At 46.4% G+C, this 20,456-nt stretch overlaps 1 protein-coding gene across 12 annotated transcripts in view; it reads left to right on the top strand.

The window, feature by feature from the left end:
- CACNA1E (calcium voltage-gated channel subunit alpha1 E) overlaps nucleotides 1-18,345 on the top strand; it is a 492,838-nt gene extending 474,493 nt beyond the window's left edge. For 8 of the 12 annotated variants that reach the window (XM_063795020.1, XM_063795026.1, XM_063795015.1 and 5 more), the window contains 9 exons: nucleotides 392-497; nucleotides 1,369-1,476; nucleotides 2,026-2,126; nucleotides 2,422-2,528; nucleotides 7,162-7,273; nucleotides 10,380-10,508; nucleotides 11,585-11,765; nucleotides 13,425-13,615; nucleotides 15,049-18,345. In XM_063795020.1, the coding sequence (XP_063651090.1) occupies nucleotides 392-497; nucleotides 1,369-1,476; nucleotides 2,026-2,126; nucleotides 2,422-2,528; nucleotides 7,162-7,273; nucleotides 10,380-10,508; nucleotides 11,585-11,765; nucleotides 13,425-13,615; nucleotides 15,049-15,591 (1,578 nt within the window). In that variant the 3' untranslated portion in view covers nucleotides 15,592-18,345. Of the gene's footprint in view, nucleotides 1-391; nucleotides 498-1,368; nucleotides 1,477-2,025; nucleotides 2,127-2,421; nucleotides 2,529-7,161; nucleotides 7,274-10,379; nucleotides 10,509-11,584; nucleotides 11,766-13,424; nucleotides 13,616-15,048 lie in introns of those variants that run through there. The other 4 variants (XM_063795047.1, XM_063795051.1, XM_063795038.1 and 1 more) reach the window with 2 other exon arrangements.
- Nucleotides 18,346-20,456: the final 2,111 nt, after the last annotated feature.

Genomic DNA, 20,456 nt, shown 5'->3' with positions numbered 1-20,456 from the left:
GAACAGGGAATGGAGCCACCTCCCCGAGCTGACTCCTTTCCTTGAGCCACTTCTTTTAGAACTCACTTCCCATCCCTAATAAAGACATTCTTAGGACTCCATGGGGGGGCCTTACTGAATGATTAGGGAAGCCCCTTCCCTTTGGAATTTGGCATCATTCCCTTGGTGGAGAAAAAACAAACAAACTACAACAACAACAACAAAACAGCAGCAAATGAGCCTTAAGTGAGAAGCAGGGAGAGAAGGACTGGGGCAGGGGATGGGGATCCTTGCCCTTCTTTTTCGTCTGTGCATTTGACCTCTGCCCTTTTCTTCCTTTCTCACTGAGATGTCTTTCAATTTTTTTTTTTTTTTTTTTTTGCCTGCTGTTTCTTTTTTCTCTTTCACACAGAGGTTGGTCCTGATGAACATGCCAGTAGCTGAGGACATGACGGTCCACTTCACCTCCACACTTATGGCTCTGATCCGGACAGCTCTGGACATTAAAATTGCCAAAGGTAAGCTTAGGAAGGGAGGTGGGAAGGAGGAATTCTGGAACAACTCATGCAGGTGGCACAGGATGGAGATATTTGAACTGTCATCTATCCAGCTAAGGACACAACAATGCAGTCATCTGAACATCAAGTATCTGACTCAATAACTAATAATTGCCCTTTCCTTCTGGTACAGTGAATGGTTTGATAATCTCTAGGGCTTCTTTCAGCTTTAAAAGTATATGATCTTCAGTGTCTGGCTCACAATAGGTATTCTAGAAATATTTATTGACCAGAGGTTAATTTTGTCCTTTTTTTCTGTATATGGTTTATTTTCTCTGAAGTCTTGAGAGGCTTCTGTGGCAGAAGATGCTGTCATAGAGGCCATGGGAGTGTTTTATTCCTCTTGATTTCTAATGATTGATTTAGGAGAGAACAGGCTTACTACTACTTCCAGGTGGACCTTTAGCCTTTCTGCTCTTGTGCAATCTAAATCCTTTTTAAAATCAGGTCACTCAGACTATGGAGTTAGGGTTGCTGGAGGGATTGATGTATGGATAAGAAGGCAGAGGAACGTACTTGCAGCTATTGTTATTTTCTCCTCTGATGTATTGAGCACCTGGGAGGCTTTTAGAATGAATGAGGAAGTTGCTCTTAGTCTGAGGGCCTCAGATCTCTTGGCAGGATATCCCTGAGTCACTGAAAAAGGGAGCCAAAATGTGTTCTGCTTCTTCAGCAGAAAGACCTGGTATTGCAAGATCCATTGTCACTTAGGGCCAAGATTTCCTCTTAAAATATGAGGTGCCCTGCTGATTCAGCTCCTACCTTCACCTCCTCCCTCACTCCTGGTTATTTCTGGGTCTATTCTATTTATTAGTAATTTATCTTATTCTAGGTGGTGCAGACAGGCAGCAGCTAGACTCAGAGCTACAAAAGGAGACCCTAGCCATCTGGCCTCACCTATCCCAGAAGATGCTGGATCTGCTTGTGCCCATGCCCAAAGGTTCGGGTCTTCTCCTGGGTATCCTTGTCACTGTGGGCCCAGCATGTGAAGACTACGTCTTTGGGGGGAACCCAGAGTGATCAAAGAGATAAGGAAAGTTTGCCCTTTTCAATTAATAAGGACAAAAGGGACTTAAGGATAAAACATGTTCTTTAAGATAGGTCACTGTGGTTGTGGATGAGACTTCCTGGGTGTATAGCTCTCTCCCTCCATATAATACTGCTCAGCAAACCCTCATGGGAGAAAGGATGTTGTCACTTAGCTATAGAGATTTAGAATGGTAGGCGTGATGCTTACTCATGTACTGCTTATCCTCAGTATCATCACCATCACTAGGTGGGCATGCAAGCCCCCTGAGGACAGATCAGGGGATCTATGCACTCTGCATCCTCAGATCCTGGCACCATGGGGGCCCTCAATATACATTGGATGAATGGGTGACTGATAGCGCAGACCTGTTCCAGAGAGTGGGTAACAAAGCTTAGAGGTTCCTCACTCTCTCCCATTATCTACTCCCTGTTCACCATCATGCCACATTTGTGTTTCTAGCCTCTGACCTGACTGTGGGCAAAATCTATGCAGCAATGATGATCATGGACTACTATAAGCAGAGTAAGGTGAAGAAGCAGAGGCAGCAGCTGGAGGAACAGGTGAAAGTCAATGCCAGCATTGCTAAGTGGGTGGGCCATGAGGGGTTGCAGGAGGGAATAGGCCTGTGCCTCCCTGGGGCATAGTGCCCGGCAAGGACTTAGAAGCAGCAGTAATGGGTGCGGGGCCCAAGAACTTTCTAGTGACGTGGAATTAGAAACCCAGTGGATCGAAGGTTAAAATGGTCAAACAAGGGATAAGTTATGTGCCTGTATTATCCATGTTAATTTTATTTTCCCCACAGCAAACTCCGTAGTCATTGGAATTCTTTCCTTCTTCTTCCCTCTTTTTACCCAGAAAAATGCCCCCATGTTCCAGCGCATGGAGCCTTCATCTCTGCCTCAGGAGATCATTGCTAATGCCAAAGCCCTGCCTTACCTCCAGCAGGACCCCGTTTCAGGCCTGTGAGTAGCACCAAAACATCCCTGGCATGGCTGCTTGCAATCTGTCACCCATGCTGTTGTGCAGACCCCAAAACTCACTGCTCAGAAGGGCCCAAGAACAAATACTCTGAGCTTGAGTGATCCTTTTTCTGAATATCTTAAAGTGATTTTCAGCAGGAGTAAGAGAAAAGCAGACTAAGCATACTTAGCACTGTGGTCAACATCGGCGATCACTGTGAATGAACAATAGAGGAAGGGAGTTTGACTTGTCTTTTAATATACTTGGGTCTTATAGAGGAGATTATTTTTCTTCACAACAGAACTACAACTAATTCTTGATTATCGCTTCCCCGTGGATCTAGTGTCCTGCTGGAAGATAGAGCCTCCCTCACAGGTGCCATGCTGGCTGAGTGTAAGAGGGGAATAGAACCAGCAGTTACTGCTTTCCCTGAGGTTGACACTTCTAGAGACACTATTTGCAGAATCTCACTTGATTCCCACTCTAGCAGCCTACTATACCCTGGAGGTATATATTAATATCACCACTTTATACATGAAGAAACTGGAGACTAACTGAGGTTAACTACGTTGCCTAAAGTCCTGGCTAGTAGAATGTGGAGCTGGAATTTAAGTTCCTTATTTCTGACCCCAGAGTGTTTTCACTATACCATGTTTTCTTTAATGAACAAAAGGGACCTTATTCAGAAAGGGAACTTACTTTTTCTATAATAGGAGTAAAAATAAAACACAAATTAAGGAATTTTCCCATCCTTCTGAGTGATAAGCCTTTGCCCCAATTAATCTACTATAGCATATGTATCTCATAACATTATATTTCGATCATCAGCAAGCATTTAGTGCATACCTAAAGAACACAAGTCTTTCTACTCAATGTAAATGAGCTTTTGTGATTGGGTTTAACAAAGTCCCAGTTCTTACAAAACCAGGAAACACCAAATCGCTTATGTTAATTACTAAGAGAGTGATACTTAGGGCTTGGGAATGAGACTTCTGTCCGAGTCATTTGGAATTGCTCAGATCATTGATTTCTTTCTGCCTGTGGGGCTGGACTGTTTTTGAAAAGCACTGTTTTCAGAGATCAAAGTCCAACATCCTTGGAAGAGAAGAAAAGGATGAGAGTCATGACCAAGGTCATTTTTTTTTTTTTTAATAATTTGATGTTATGAAGTACAGGGTGTGAATTCTCCTGTCCACAGAAAACAAGTCAGTGTTTATCTTCTGCTTGTGTAGGAGGGAGGGAGGGAAAGAAGTATGAGTGGAAGAGTGGGACCTCTTCACTGGAAGGGTTTACGCTGTTTTTTGTTTGTTTGTTTTTTTGAGACGGAGTCTCACTCTGTTGCCCAGGCTGGAGTGCAGTGGCACAATCTCAGCTGACTGCAAACTCCGCCTCCCGGGTTCATGCCATTCTCCTGCCTCAGCCTCCCGAGTAGCTGGGACTACAGGCACCCGCCACTATGCCCAGCTAATTTTTAGTAGAGACGGGGTTTCACCGTGTTTGCCAGGATGGTCTCGATCTCCTGACCTCATGATCCGCCTGTCTTGGCCTCCCAAAGTGCTTGAGTTGTTTTTGTTTTGGCAGTCCTTGGCTTAGAAATGGGGGACACCACCCCCTAAATTGCAATCTCTGTTTATCTACAATTTGCTTTACAAATTAACCCACCACCATAGGATCACTCTGGCTTTTCTCCATGTATTTATTGATCCATTTACTCATTGATTTTTACCAATATTTATTAAGAGCCAATATGTCCCCAGAGCTGACTTAGGCACTGGGGCTACGGCAGAGAACACGTCCCCATGGAGACAAATCTGGAAGAAGAAATTACAAGAGCAATACAGGCAAACAATGCTGAAGGGTGGGCTGTTGTGATGTCATGGAAACAGCTCACTCAGTTTGAGGGTTTAGAGAGGCCTTCCTGAGGAAGTAACATTTGAGTGAGACTTGAAGACAAGCTCTTCAAGAGTGGTAAGAGAAAGTATGGTAAGTTTAAGGAACCTAAAAACTGTCATGATGGTTGGAGCATGGAGAGCTCAGGGGATGTGTTAAGTTATGGATTTGGAGAGATACACAGGGGCTAGTACTTTGGGGGCATTATAAGCAGGATAAAGAAGTTGGATTTTGTCTTTGGATAATGGGGTTTTATGCATCAGAATCTTGTGATCAGATGTGTGCTTTCTTGAATTCAGTGTAGGCTAAATGGATTGGAGGGAAGCATTTCTAGAGGCAGGAACACCATTTCGTAGGTTACTGCAGTTGTGTAAATTATCAGTGATAGTAGCTTGGACTAGCAGGATAGAGATGAAGACAGATGTGAGATATTTGGTAGATAAGACTGGATAGGATTTGGTGATTGATTTGCTACTTGGACTAAAGAGGAAGGAGGAAGCAAAGGATTCTGGGTGAAGCCTTTGGGTGCATGTTGGTACATTTCCTGACATGGGGACACTGGTGGAACAGCAGGCTGGTTCCTCAGAACCATCTGTGTTTCTAGAGCCATGCATTGTTCAGTAGAGGTTGATCTAGGGGTATAGTGGTAGACATAACAGATAGGGTCACTCCCTCAAATATGGTGGAAAACCAGACATTAAACAGAGGATTATTGGAAAGAAGAAAAGTTGCATTTTCGGTGATTTAATTACAGTTCTGATAAGTGCTAGAAAGAGTTTACAGAGCGGTAGGGGAGTTGGAGAGAAGTGTTCTGCACTCTTAGAGTGGCCTCTACTAAAATCTCGAGGCAGAAACAAGCCTAGCCTATCCAATGAACTAAAAAAGGCCGCCATGTCTGGAGTTCAGGGAGCAAAGGGGAAAGTGGTACAAGAGGAGGCTAGTGACGTAGGGACCAGATCGTGAGGGAGGCTGTGTTCAGAATTCTGGACTTTATGCCCCAGCTTGACAAGGTTTTCAAAGTAGGAGATCACTCTGGTTTCCAGTTATTTAACTCTGTGAGATTATTAAGTGATTCCAAGGGTCCTCTCCCTCTAGTGAGGATTCTATAATTATTTACTCTCTGTAGGACAAAAAGGAACCCATTTCTTTCTTTCTGAGACATGATCTCATTCTGTTGCCCAGGCTGGAGTACAGTGGCACAACTGGCTCACTTTAGCCTCCACTTTCTAGGCTCAAGTGAACCTCCTGTCTCAGCCTCCTGTGCAGCCGGGACCACCCCAGGCACGTGCTATCACTGCTGGCTAATTTTTTTGTAGAGACAGGTCTTGCTTTGTTGCCCAGGTTGGTCTCAGATTCCTGAGCTCAAGCTATCTTCCCAGTTCGGCCTTCCAAAGTGCTGAGAGTACAGGTGTGAAACACAGTGCAAAGCCGAGAACTCATTCTTATACTAGCTGTGCTCAATCTTGTTCCCAGTGGTTCTCAGGAGATGCCACAAGTGGGGAAGATGACTGACATTTAGGCAGGTCATTTAAATACTGTAAAAACTCTGTAGCAGCTGTGAAAACTCAGCAAAAGCTCTCATTGGAAGCAAGGGAACAGATTAGGTGATTCTCTGCTCTTCATATCTTCTCCTGTAATCTAAAAAAACATTCCTATGGATTGTTTTTAAGTAATTGGCAACCTTGCTCATGCCTTGAGTTTTCCATTGGATGCAGAGTCATCAGCAGTAGACTTAAAAGAGATGGTGTCCCATCTCTCCCTCCTAACTCCACCACAAAGAGAGCTGCTGCCCAACCACTGACCCCAGTCCTTCCTCCCATAATCTGGAAGCTCACTCTGCATTCTTGAGCAGGTCAGATGGTAGCTATTACCATACTGGTGGCAGTCAGCCAATAATTTGGCAACAGGCACCACATTCTCCAGAAAGCTTGGCTGCTTCTTTCTCTCCTAACAAGCCCAGTGGATCCCGTCAGGTTAAGAGTGTCTGGAAGTACTAGACAGTGGTTTAATAACAAGCCTACTGTGCCAGTTCTGCATTCTTTTCCCTTGGAGGCCTCTAAACAACTTAAACAACTGGGCAGACTTTGTCTCCATCCTCTTTTCTCACCACCATTTAAACCTCTTCCTACATTGCCATCAACCAAGAGGTTTTCAACTCCTCACCACCACCTCTGAAATCCTTCTCAGTTCATGAACCCCACCACCTCTGAAATCCTTCTCAGTTCATGAACCAACAGACTTAATGTATGGTACAAAGTAGTCCTTCAATAAATGGCAATGGAATTGGACTGAATTGTTTAGTTTGGCCAGGGATGTTGGCAAAATAAGACCATATTCTTACTGCGAGTAGGGAAAATTTTTAAAAAGTCCATGGCTGCTTAATATTTAAACAAACTGTTCACTGTGTAAACTAGGGTGTTTTTCCGCCAAATGGGGAAACTGAACAGAAATAGGTTTACAATCTAGTGTTGCTCTTCCATATGGCTGAATGTGACAAATGATGTCATAGACATGCTAGCCCCCGGCAGAATAATGAATGGTTCCAAAGGCAGGATGCAGGTTGAAAACATCAGTTTCTGTCTCTTCTGGTGCTTTTTTTTTTTTTTTTAATTTCAGGACTAGCCACATGTAAGTTACTAGGTTTACAAAAGCCAGTCAAGGCTAAAGGGTGTTGCCCTGCTGGGGTGGGAATTGCTAGTGGCATGACTGTCCCTCATTACCTCTGGATTTGACATTGCTTTTCAGGAGTGGCCGGAGTGGATACCCTTCGATGAGTCCACTCTCTCCCCAGGATATATTCCAGTTGGCTTGTATGGACCCCGCCGATGATGGACAGTTCCAAGAACGGCAGTCTCTGGTGAATGCATGAGTTATATGACCTCAAAAATACTTCCTTGGTTTCCTGATCCCTCTCACTAATTTTAATACATAGTCATGGTCTGTCAGGAAAATCCATTCTGGTAGTTTAGCCAGTTGCCCTGGAGGTGTCCTGCCTTAGCCCTTTTCTAGCCCACTTTCTCATGTGCTCTGACAATGTTCCCTCTTCAGGTTTTACAGTCCCAGAGGTCCCTTCCCTGCAGCAGGAACTTAAATTGCTTTAGGCCAAGCCCTCTTAGTTTATGCCCGAATATCAAGTGTAAGACCGGAAGTCACTTATAAAATCTTGCCTTTGATGGGGAGCTTGAAGATGCATCACCAGAGAATGAGTGACACCAACCCTGCCTCTTAGTGTAGTTAGGTACTGCTTGTGGGACACACAAATGCCCCATGCCATTCCTTAGTGATGCCCACCTCCTCTAGAACCTAGCAGCAGCATGTGCCACAGTGACGAGCTGCCTGCCAGGAGGCACAGAAGACTGTCTTACCTCTGCTCTGTGTGGGTTCAGGCACATTGTCCCTTTTGGTCACAATTCAAAGACATTCTAACAGGCCACTAAAGTAACTTCCCTGACCCCAAAATGAGTTTATTAGCATAAATGGTGAAATTCCTGGCTGGGCGCGGTGGCTCACGCCTGTAATCCCAGTACTTTGGGAGGCCAAGGCGGGCAGATCATGAGGTCAGGAGATCGAGACCATCCTGGCTAACACTGTGAAACCCCGTCTCTACTAAAAATACAAAAAAAATTATCCAGGCTTGGTGGCAGGCACCTGTGGTTCCAGCTACTCAGGAGGCTGAGGCAGGAGAATGGCATGAACCTGGGAGGTGGAGCTTGCAATGAGCTGAGATCACGCTGCTGCACTCCAGCCTGGGTGACAGAGCAAGACTCCGTCTCAAAAACAAATAAAAAAGCAATTCCTGAGAGACCTATTGACTCAAGTGAAAGCCTGAAGAAGAGAGGAGAGATTCAAGTTTTGGCTTAGCTAATACAAAGCTAAAATATGGTTCCTAAACATCATTGACTTTACCATTATTCCTAGTTCAGGAGCCATGAGCTCAAGGTCCCCCACCCCAACCTTAGCTTAGAATTGAAGCCCAAGCAGTCACTGGACTGAAGAGAAAAAAAGACAAAACCCAACCATTGCAAAAGTCTGTACAGACAGCTTGTACTAAGTGAGTTCCATATCATTTAAATTCTGATTCATCTGTGGCTCTTCTCTCCCCTTCATTTCTCTCCTGATCCCTCCCCGCTGCTACTGTGTACCTCAGAGCCACCCTGAATGATGTGTGATGGAATGGGCACCCCCACAGAGGGCGAAAAACACTCAGTAGCTCAAACAAATGCGTGCTTCTATCTCCTGCGAGTGCTGAGACAGAGAATCGTGCATGGTTGTGTGGGGGAGACAGTTAGTCCAGACGCCCCCAGGGCTGAGCAATTGACTGCCTGAGGGTGTTCTTGATGAGGCAGGTAGGAACTAGTAGAGTCATTCTCTGCCCTCCCCTCTGAGGAACTTAGCACCAACACCTGTGGAATAATAAACTATAGATAGTTTGATTCTTAAAAAGACCTCACAGCATTTTGCCTGCCTGGCGATGTGTCTAGTGGGAAAAAAATCGCAATAATGTGTCCTTTCTTTCACAGGGAGACTTTATGACATCATTTCTGCGGGTTCCCCAGGGCTGAGCCATAGTGCCAGGACTTTTTGGATATGTGTTCATCTCATTGTCAGTACCAGTGTGTGTAATTCAATTTAGGTGTCGGCCTGTGCTACACACTCAACACTGTGTACTTCTGCCCATCCCTCGGGGCTGCTGCTCCATGTCCCCAGGCGTGGCCATGATTGTGTGTGTGCATATGGAGTGTGCGTCTCACACCACCTCTGATACCTGTAGACTGCAGTGTTGTTACCACGTCTGTCCGGAGTCAGAACTGTGTGCTATACAAAGCATGTACTACAAACACTATAACTCCCTCAAGTGCACCATAGCACATGTCTTGGGAAAGTACCCCTGCCATACACACCAGAAACCACTCAGCCAAATGGTCACATAGGCTAAGGTGGGGGTCCCAGACACTCTTTCCTTTGGGCAATGCCCTACATGTTTTAGGGTGTCATTTCCTAAATATAAAATCCTAAATATAAAATAGCTTTTTTCTGGTACGCTCTCCATCTGCCCAAGATGTTCTTAGGTCTTTTTGTTAGGTAGCCCACGTAAACGTCTCTCATACAGCTCTTTATGCAATGATACTAGCTATCTGTATAGCGCATGCACAACTGCCAAACAAGAATGACGGAACCTTAGAGATTTCCAGTCCAACCTGATAACACTGTAGGCTGGCACAGTCCAAAACAATAGCTCTTAGCCACATGTGGCTAGTCCAGATAAAATATAAACTAATTTTTATATTGATTACATGTTGACATGCTAATATTTGGATATATTCAGCTAAATTAAATGTTATTAAATTTCACCTTTTACAACATGGTTACTTGGACATTTAAAATTCTGCAAGTGGCTTGCATCATCCTTCCATGGGACTGTGTCACTCAGGGCATCCCTGACAGCCACCCACCACATCTTTGGATGGTTTCAATCAAAAGAAAACTCTTAAAGTCACGTGTCTTAAGGCTTGAGAAGACGTATTTGACATCAGAAATTGTTTACTTCCCTTAGAAAACTGGTTTCTATTTAATTGATAAAAGGCTTCTTCAGATTAAAAGAATAAATCCAATGCTATCACTTCTTAGAAAGCGAACTTCACATATCTGAAAAGTATTATACCAAACAGTGTTTGTTGCAGAAAACAATAAAATCTGAATCGTTGCTTAGTGATGAAAAAGAGGAATCTACACCAGAAAAATAGGTGACCTTCAGTACTCAATCCCAGCTAGAGCTTCCTGTCTGGAACATATAGCACATAGGTGCACATAAACACACACACACATATACATACAACTGAGACCTTAAAGCTGCAAGTCTCTCTTTTGAAAGCCATTCTTGAGGAGGCTGAATTGTCCACTGGACGTGAGAAGCAATGAGATGGAACCAAGTCCCACAAGCTTGGCTGTGTGTTTATTTCCAGGAGCCAGAGGTTAGTGAATTAAAAAGCGTGCAGCCCTCTAACCATGGCATCTACCTTCCTTCGGACACCCAGGAGCATGCGGGATCTGGGAGGGCATCTTCTATGCCACGTCTGACTGTGGATCCCCAGGTAAAAAGCAACCACCTACATTAATGCAGTGGCATCCGGGCTGTATTAGCTGGGTTATGGAATAATATCTGATATTTGCAGGTGAGCCGTTGACGTGCCCGCACCCCTTCCCTATAAATAAAAGCTGGCTCATGGGTCGTCTCTAATAGAGCCTGCTTCTCCGGTGTTTTCAATGACCCCCCTAACCACAACAACCCAGCGAACAAAATTGCATACTTCACTCTGGACGGGTTAAACATTCTCAAGATTCAACCAGCCATGCAAGAAATATTTTCCAGGATTTTCTCTGTGTACTTCTCCATCCTTTTTTTGTTTCCTGACTCCTCCAGCACATATGCAGTTACTTACACACACAGGTCTGTGTCAGGACTGTCTGTCCTAACCAGTGCAGGCCACACCTCATTTCTTTGTCTGTTTTCCTGGCTTCTTTTTCCTGTCTGTCTGTCTTACATCAGGTTTTGACAGAGACAAGAAGTTTTTGTAGATTTGTTTTAATATCTGTGGCAAATCAAAATGCCAGAATTTAAAACGGGGCTAGGTGGGATTGATGGCAGCAGAGGGAGAGTGATACATTCTTAGCACTTGTTAAATTGCAAGCTCTCCTAGGCTCTAGTGCTGCAGGGCAGGGCCTTCTCTGCCAAGGGCGTTTAAAAAAAAAAAAAAAAAAGCAAAGCCATGCTTCTTTCATGGATGGGATGGCCTCTTAGACAATTGCCCTCACATGTTTCAAAGCAGCACAGTATTTGCTGCAGCCTGGCTGTGCCCCATGGTAGAGGGCTCTATGGGAGCTTGCACAGTTCCTGCCTGCATTCCGCATGGCTTTGCCTTGGTACACTCAGCTACAGGAAGAAAAGATCCTGGACCATTTCCAGTGACTATATTAACATAATGTAAGTATGCTTTCTTGAACAGTTTCCACCAGCTAAGGTTTGAGCAAGAGAGATTCAAGGGAAGTTACCATTTCCAGGGGTTACAATTTGCCTTCCTTAACGTCTCAGTCTTGGTGCTTCTGTCCTTTTAGATCTTTTCAATCGTTAATCCATACCTTGTGTTTTTCTGGGGGCTTGTATTTCCAGGTGGTGACAGACCCTAGCTCCATGAGACGTTCATTTTCCACTATTCGGGATAAGCGTTCAAATTCCTCGTGGTTGGAGGAATTCTCCATGGAGCGAAGCAGTGAAAATACCTACAAGTCCCGTCGCCGGAGTTACCACTCCTCCTTGCGGCTGTCAGCCCACCGCCTGAACTCTGATTCAGGTGAGGAGGTCTTCAGTGTCCAGCTCTTTCATCAGGCAGTGGGCTCCTGCCCTGGACTTACTCTCCAAGGACTATAGATAACCAGAAAAGAATTCAGAGACAAGGGCTGAAGAAAGTGAAGGATGCTCCTTACCAAAGGGAATTCCTGTATCTGACTTACATCCTGAAACAGGCCAAAGCCCTCCTCTGTGTTCACCAGAAAGGCTGTTGCAATCCCTTCCTTCTGGAGCAGGGCTATACAAATCATTAGAATTGAGGGAGCTTTTCAAATAGCCTTCTACAAAACCACTGGGGCTTTTTAGGCTTGTATTAGAGACCCACTGTGAGGACTGAACTTTAACCACCAATTCCACTTCAACCTAAACAGTGCTACCTGGAGTTATTTCCTGTGTTTGATTTTTTTTTTTTTTTTTTTTTTTTTTTTTTGAGACAGAGTTTCACTCTGCGGCCCAGGCTAGAGTGCAGTGGTGTGATCTCGGCTCACTGCAAGCTCCGCCTCCCGGGTTCACACCATTCTCCTGCCTCAGCCTCCTGAATAGCTGGGACTACAGGCGCCCGCCACCGTGCCTGGCTAATTTTTTGTATATTTAGTAGAGACGGGGTTTCACCATGTTAGCCAGGATGGTCTCAATCTCCTGACCTCGTGATCCGCCCGCCTAGGCCTCCCAAAGTGCTGGGATTACAGGCGTGATCCACTGCACCTGGCCCGAATTTCTTTTAAGCTTTTTGCTTTAAAAAAATATATATATATCTATATATATCTATATATATTAGTCTGGCTCAACTATTTTGTTTTATTGGATAAAGGAATCAAAGTTGAAAAAGCAGTGACTTGTCCCATGTCATAGGGCCATTAAGTGGCAGAACTGGGACTAGCACTGGGATCCTTTCATTTCAATCCTGGACTTCTCACCATGGCATTATGTTAGGTGTGTTATTATTTAGTTCATAGAAATTTCTTAATTCCCTTCTGCTGGTGCCACCTTCCCCCCAAAAAGTTATGCAGCCATATTTATGATAGAGTTCCTGAGCCATATTGTTAACCAAGATCCTATATTGTGTGTAGCATAAATAGAAACAGAATAGATTGCATTGTTTGACATATGTGTCTCTAGTGGCACCTTGCAAACTTACCTGCTTACAAAATAGGTAATTTGCTAGCCTGCCTTTCTCCCCTGTCTCCCCTGCTTCCCTTTCAGATCATCTTTTGACATACCTGGAGAAGCCAGGATTCTTTTAGGGGCCTATCTTTTTTCAGGCTGCTACAACAAATTACCACAGACTGGGTGGATTCAATAACATGTATTTGTCATGGTTCTGTAGGCTGGGAAATCCAAGACCAAGGTGCCAGCAGATCCCTGTCTTCTTTCTATTCTCACATGATGGAGAGCAGAGAGATAGGAAGCAAGCACTCTCAGGCCTCTTCTTATCAGGGCACTAATCTCATCATGGAGGCCCCACCCTCATACCCTGCCTCCTAATACCATACCATCAGGAACAAATTAGGCCTCAACATTTGAATTTGGGGGGGACACAAACATGTGGTTCCTCTGAGGGCCCAACCCCAGGCTGTGATGTGATACTTGGAGAGAAGTCCCTTCATCATCATTGGTCAGAATGGACAGAGTTATAACCAAGTGCTTTTGTCATCTCTCACAGGCCACAAGTCTGACACTCACCGCTCAGGGGGCAGGGAGCGGGGACGGTCAAAAGAGCGAAAGCATCTTCTCTCTCCTGATGTCTCCCGCTGCAATTCAGAAGAGCGAGGGACCCAGGCTGACTGGGAGTCCCCAGAGCGCCGTCAATCCAGGTCACCCAGTGAGGGCAGGTCACAGACGCCCAACAGACAGGTGAGCGCAGAGAGGAAGCCAGTCTACAGCAGAAGGACAGGGGAGGGTGGGCTGTATCATTAGATGCAAGTCGTGAGCATTTCGCAAACGCATTCAAGTACCCACAAAGACTGGAATTTCACAGGAAGCTATACCTATAGTGCATAGAGGTTAGCTGCTCAATGCTTGTGTACTCAGAGATGATCTGAATTCACAGAAAACCAGATTTCCCCCAAAAAGATGGTGTCTAGAGGTCATTCCATTCCAGCCTTCAGAAACCAGAGATATAAATAGGTTGACAGCCAGATTTTGGAGGAGAGGATGGTCCTTTAGCCAGAAAGTTTCCTTTGACCATCTTGTGATCCTCAGTATTTGTGAGAATTGTGATTCATCTCTCAGCCCAGGATTCACAAGTCAGAGCAGTTCACCCTCATTTACCTAGCTTGCAGCCGTCCCAGCAAGATCATGCCTTTTGCTGAACCACCAGCTTGGTGCCTAAGGAATAACTATCAGATCTGTATGAAAACATTCATAGACTCTGTTTTACTCCTTACTACAGCCCTATCTCTAGTCATGGCATTTTGACCCATAATAGGAGACCCCCTCAACAGAAACGATCAGCGGAGAAAAGGCAGGGCTGCTAATGCAAACCTTTAGAGACACAGCAGTCAAGAGGTTTCCCTTCTAGAACAACAGTTTTCAAATTTTAGTGCCGAACAGCATTAACCCATGAAGTTTACTAGCACTGCACATTCCTGGTGCCTGAAGGACCCAGGAGTCTGCCTTTGAAAAGACCCCTCTGTAGGATTCTCAGCAGGAGGTTCGTAGGTCACACATACCTTAAGAAATGCTCTCCTGGAGGTTTACTTCCCAAAACCTGGGCTCAGTTTCCCTTGGGAATAGGTGAGGGCAAGTATGGCCTGAGCCAACAACTGAGTGTATCAGGTACAGAAGCTGAGTTCAGCAAACCACAGAAGACATGGGCAGGAATAAGGGTTTCCCAGACAGAGCAACTCCAGCATTTGTTCACCTTCCACAGAGTTGTCTTTCTCAAGTTTAAAGTCTCTCTTTTAGTGTGCCCCTTGTTACATATGTAGAGCTTCCTTAGTAGTCCAAGTGCTTGTTCCACGGACCTGCCACCCCTAGCATCACCTGGAAGCTTGTTAGAAATGCAGAATCTCAGGCCTTGCCCCAGATCTTCTGAGCCTGCATCTGCAGTTTAACCAGATCCCCAGAGGTTTGTATGCACAAAGTCTGAGATGTCCTGGTCTAAATGTTCTTGACTCCTTAATCTCTTCAATCCCTTTTTCCCTGAGTGGATGTGAATACTACAGGGAGCTCCAGCTCAGGCCTCTCCCTGACAGAATTCAGATTCCAAGGACTCTCTTAACAGAGTTGCAAGTAGGGATCATGCCAAGCCCAATCTAACATGCCATGTCTCTCCTGCTATACAGGGCACAGGTTCCCTAAGTGAGAGCTCCATCCCCTCTGTCTCTGACACCAGCACCCCAAGAAGAAGTCGTCGGCAGCTCCCACCCGTCCCGCCAAAGCCCCGGCCCCTCCTTTCCTACAGCTCCCTGATTCGACACGCGGGCAGCATCTCTCCACCTGCTGATGGAAGCGAGGAGGGCTCCCCGCTGACCTCCCAAGCACTGGAGAGCAACAATGCTTGCCTGACCGAGTCTTCCAACTCTCCGCACCCCCAGCAGAGCCAACATGCCTCCCCACAGCGCTACATCTCCGAGCCCTACTTGGCCCTGCACGAAGACTCCCATGCCTCAGACTGTGGTGAGGAGGAGACGCTCACTTTCGAAGCAGCCGTGGCTACTAGCCTGGGCCGTTCCAACACCATCGGCTCAGCCCCACCCCTGCGGCATAGCTGGCAGATGCCCAACGGGCACTATCGGCGGCGGAGGCGCGGGGGCCCTGGGCCAGGCATGATGTGTGGGGCTGTCAACAACCTGCTAAGTGACACGGAAGAAGATGACAAATGCTAGAGGCTGCTCCCCCCTCCGATGCATGCTCTTCTCTCACATGGAGAAAACCAAGACAGAATTGGGAAGCCAGTGCGGCCCGGGGGGGAGGAAGAGGGAAAAGGAAGATGGAAGGACACCATGCATTATCAGAGAAGAGGAAGTAAAGGACAATCAGAACACCAGTCAAACCCACCAAATTGCTTTATTCCCCTTTGCAAGATGGGCACTGCCATAGTTCTGCCTCTTTGCTGGGGAAAGATACCAGGAACGTGGAGGGTTATTACTGCGGGAGAAGGGACACGAGGATGGCTTTGCTTCCCCTTGCCCCTTCCCACTTTTCTAAAAGCTGTGGAGGGATCTAGCTGGCCTATGTCTACACTCAGTGCCCTGAGAAGCCTGGAAGACTTTCTGGCTCTTAACTGGGGAGTAGTGGAGACCATAGGAGAGGACTCTCCTCCCTCACCAGCTCTTACGCCTCAGCCAGCACCACTGCCACCAGGGCAACTGCAGCAGCATCTCATGCATAACCCTGTGGCTTGCTTCCCCCAGGGCAGCACAGGCTAAGTCAGGAACATCGGATGCCAGGGAGGGAGGAGAAAGCCGAAGCGAAAGGGGTCAGGGTGCTGAGGCAACAGCAGCAAGGGCTGGTCTGGACAAGAAAAGCCATAGCCCGGCAGCCCCTACCATGAGGGAGACAGAGAAACAGAACTGGTGGTGCTGGGGGGTATAGCCCCCCATCCTTGAGGCCTGTCACCCACACAGTAGGTGCTGAGACTTAGGACAGGTCAGGAAGTCCCCCAGGGTCCACAAAGGTGCCTGAGGCTCTGGTAAGGGTGAAGATAAAAGTATTTAACAACCGCTATGGCATCAATGTAAGTGGGGTTTGGTCCTAGTGCCGGAGCCCATGCTATTGCAGCCATTGGCTCTTTAGATGCCAGTCATGGGGGAACCCTGAGGGTGTGGGTACAGTAGCAGGGGCCACCTAAGAGATTCAAAACAGAGTCTGTTTTCCAACCAGTGTGGAAGCAATTAAATATGTGTAACAGTGCTACGACCACACCAGCACCTCCTGGCTGAAGGTCAGCCCACACTCTGGTCCATGAGGCAGCAAGGCCAGTGCTGTGCCAAGCCCAGTAAGGCCAAGTGCCAGAGGCCCAGCCTTCCCTGCCACTCCTCTGAGAGGGCAGAACACACATATCCAAGTAGGCTACCCACCACTGGGTAGGGATTTCTGTAAAGATGGGAAAGGCTGATAGATTGAAATAAGCTTCTGTGAAAGTCTGGATTTACTGAGGACCTCCCCTGAGGAGGGACCGTTGGGACTGCAGCTTCTGCAGCTGGTGTGGGGTTCAGGTCAGTTTGACAGGATGCTTTAAGGTGATTAGTAAATATACCTCAGCTTAGACTTGGGCTGCTCCTTCTAGCAAAGCAGGCTCCAGTGGGGCCTCATCATACAGGATGACAAGACTGGGGCCCTGGTCACCTTGAATATGCCCCTGGGCCAAGATGGGGCTTCACCCCTCCCCAGAGTAAGAGCTGGGGCTGACAGTCCCACTCTGTCATTCCTAATGGCCCAAATGCAGAAGCAGTGAGCAAGAGAGCCCTTTCTTGCCAAGCCAGTGCTCTTTTGGTATATGGCATACAGCTCCATCGGAGGGGACACATCACTGGCTTTATCTGGTGGAAATGTACCTTTCCCTTAAGTTCATCCTTAGTGCCATCACAGCAGGTGAATGGGTGCCCGACGGGGCCCCCCTTCCCCCACCAGGAACAGATGGAGCCTGCCACCCAGGATCCTGATCTGCCCTGCACTGAGCACTCAGTGGATAAACACTCCTCCAGCCCAGACACACTCCTCCTCTTGGGCAGGAGCAATCCAGAGTTGTTATTTTTCTTAGAAGGAGCCTCTTTTCCCTCTATTTTTTAAATTGAAATATAATAGCTGCATCAGCCCTGAAAAGCCAAATTCAACCACATGGCTGGAGAATCATTTGTCATGGCCCCGCCTTCTCTTCTGATACTGATGGAGCTTTATGACCCACGGTCAGCCCCCAAACCAAAGTTGTCCCAACAGAGGAGGCCAGTGAGGCAGAGACAGAGCTCTCCCACTCCCAGACCCTCTTTTGTCTTCATTTTCCTCTCCCACTTAGCACATGTGTGCTTGAGGGTGGCTGGGAATGTGATATACAGCACCCTGATCCTAACAGGTGTGATCGTTACGTAAGACGCTGATTCTGGGCCTTGTATTGCTTTTAAAGTTTCCTCTGCTCAGCATCATTTCATGCCAAAGTGCTGCTATGGGCTGCTTTGTGTGCACAAAATTGCTTTTTCCACCTCGGAAATACAGCTTTCCCTAGGGGGAGGCCTACAACAGGACGACCATTCTGAGCCAGCGAGTCTATTGCATGGTGTTTTGAGAAAGGGAATTTTAGTGACACCTTATGCCATTTCAAGAGGAGAAATGCAGGCTGGCAGAGCAATTTCCAGAAATGGAATTTGCCTGCAAATAGTATAAACAACACTAAATTTACTGTGCCAGGAAATCTTCCTGAACTCCTTGAACTCATACACACAGGTATTTGAGTCCTGAATAAAGTGTTGGAAAGCACTGCAGATGCGGTCACCTGACTGACCACCTGGGTTTTCTATTACCAGTGAATTTCTTTTATTCACCTTCCCTTGACCAAGAAATTGGGTTTCTTTTCCCTCAGCCTGCACTTACTCTTCTATTAAGACCAGAAAATAAAATAATTTTCCATTGAGTCACAAACTCATCATCTTGTTTGGTTTTCTGCTGCCTCTGAACAAAAGTCAATGCCAGCCTTCCCTTGCTGGGTGTCAGAGTCTGCCTCCCTTGAAAAGAGGCCCCTATAGACCCCAACACCTATTCTTTTCTCTGGTTAATTACAGCAGCATCTGAGAAATTCCATGCAAAAGAAGACTACAACCAGTGTTTGAGATATACCACAAGATCAAATTTGGGCACTGGTGGTCCACCTCAGAAGACTCTTGAGTCATATATTCAGTTTCTCTTGCTAATATATGACTCGTCTTCACCATCTCCTCAAAACAAGAGCAAAGCCAAGATAGAGGAAGGTAAAAGGAGGAGGAAAGGAAACCAAGGCAGGGAGATGTTCTAAGTAGGTTTGCATTTAGTTACCCCTCATTTCACTTAAGGCTCCAGACAGACTCCAGGTAGGGAATGCATGCTGTCTCTTTCTCTGTGTCTGTCTCCCCATCTCCTAGAGGACAGAGTGCCAGCGACCTTTGGACAGGGGCAGGGCTCCAGCCAAGGTGCCCCTGAGCCAGGGTCAGCATAGAATTTCCTGCCCCGTGAAGGGCTGGCACCAGCTAGCATCCCCTTGGTTCCACATGAGTCATGAACACAATTGTCAGTGGGGGTCTCTGCTGCCCTTCTGGCTGAAGAAACTGTTTTTCTTCTGGGCTTCACTTGTAGTTCCTATTCAATGTCTCCATAGGGCACTGAGATCACCAAGAACATTACCCAGAAGCTGAAGTCCAAATGTTCTAGATTTTGACCTCTCTTGACTCTGGGGCCACAAAGAGAAGTCCCCATAATCCACCTCTCAGCCAGTATCTCCCTTCTTTGCACAGATTCCTCCCAACCCCATAGAGCCTATGTGGTGAGCATGAGGGTCGTCTTCCCTCTGTTCTCCCATCCCAGCCTCTGTTTTGCTGCATGTTAGCGCTGATCCAGCTCCTGAGATGGTTAATTCCACCCAATCCAAGCTTATTTGCTTGCCTGACTGACTCCACCACTCTCTCAGCTATGGGGGGAATATTGCATTCTAATGAAATAGGGTTTGGAACTCACCTGGTGCTGCTCGCAAGACAACTGACACAAGGTGTAGGGTGTGGGGGTGGACACAATGCCCACCTACTGGATAAAAGCTCACTGCAGGAAAATGAGGTCTCCTGGCATAATGCAACAAAAATCTCATATAATTTTGATTTTTAAAAAGTTGTTCTCAATTTTTCATTACATCCTACTTCTCAGCCCTCTGGATGTTTCATTTTTTTGGACAAAGTGTTTCTTTAGTGGTTGGGGCCAGGGACAGGTTGAGGGATATTTCTCGGCTCATTTATAAGATATAAATATTATGAGGTTGTATGTAAAGAAAGAGCAAACGTACAGCAGAAGGGGAGCAAATAGCTACCTTTCAAGGATTTTGAGACTTGAAGGTTAAGGAATTTTTACTGCTATTTTTGTTCATCAGTTTCATGTCTGTTATGTTTTGAGATCCTCAGAGGCCTAGGGTTAGCGTATGCCAAGAATCCTGGTGAGAGGCGTTGCCATGCCTTGGGGTGAATTCTTCCCCACTAGCTCTCTCCCCCAGCCTACAAGTCCTTCCCTCATAGATCCCAGAGCAATGGGCACCGTCCAGGAGGTACAGGAGAGGACTTTATGATGCAGGAAAGAAGGAAGAAGTGGGTCCCTTGCAAGTGGCCAGACAGGGAATGATGGTTTGACTCCAGAAAGAGTCTCTATGGAATCAGGTTCAGGTTTGGATAACTTCTCTTTAAAATATCTCCACATTGAGACGCTTATTTTAACAAAATCCAAACAAAATTAACTCAGGGCTTGTGACCTAACCTTTGTAAGAAGGTGATCAAAGAGATCCTACATTAATAAGTACTGCCTGTAGCACCAGCTTTGCCTTTTTGTCTTTTGTTGTTTCTTTCCTGAACCACCCTGTACATCATAGCCAGGTCTACCCCAAATAGAGCAGCAGCTGATGGCTTCTCTGCTGTCTGTGGAGGGAGGGCTCGGCTGCAGAGCTATGGTGTTTTGTCAGCTGTTAGGTGCTACAGCCCACCCAGTCAGAGTACATAGACATAGCGCTTTAAGGGACAAAGGACAAACA

Source organism: Pan troglodytes, chromosome 1 (assembly GCF_028858775.2).
Source record: "Pan troglodytes isolate AG18354 chromosome 1, NHGRI_mPanTro3-v2.0_pri, whole genome shotgun sequence".
Lineage (NCBI taxonomy): Eukaryota > Metazoa > Chordata > Mammalia > Primates > Hominidae > Pan > Pan troglodytes.
Note: the sequence above shows the minus strand (reverse complement) of the source record. Positions and strands in the feature narration are given on the sequence as shown.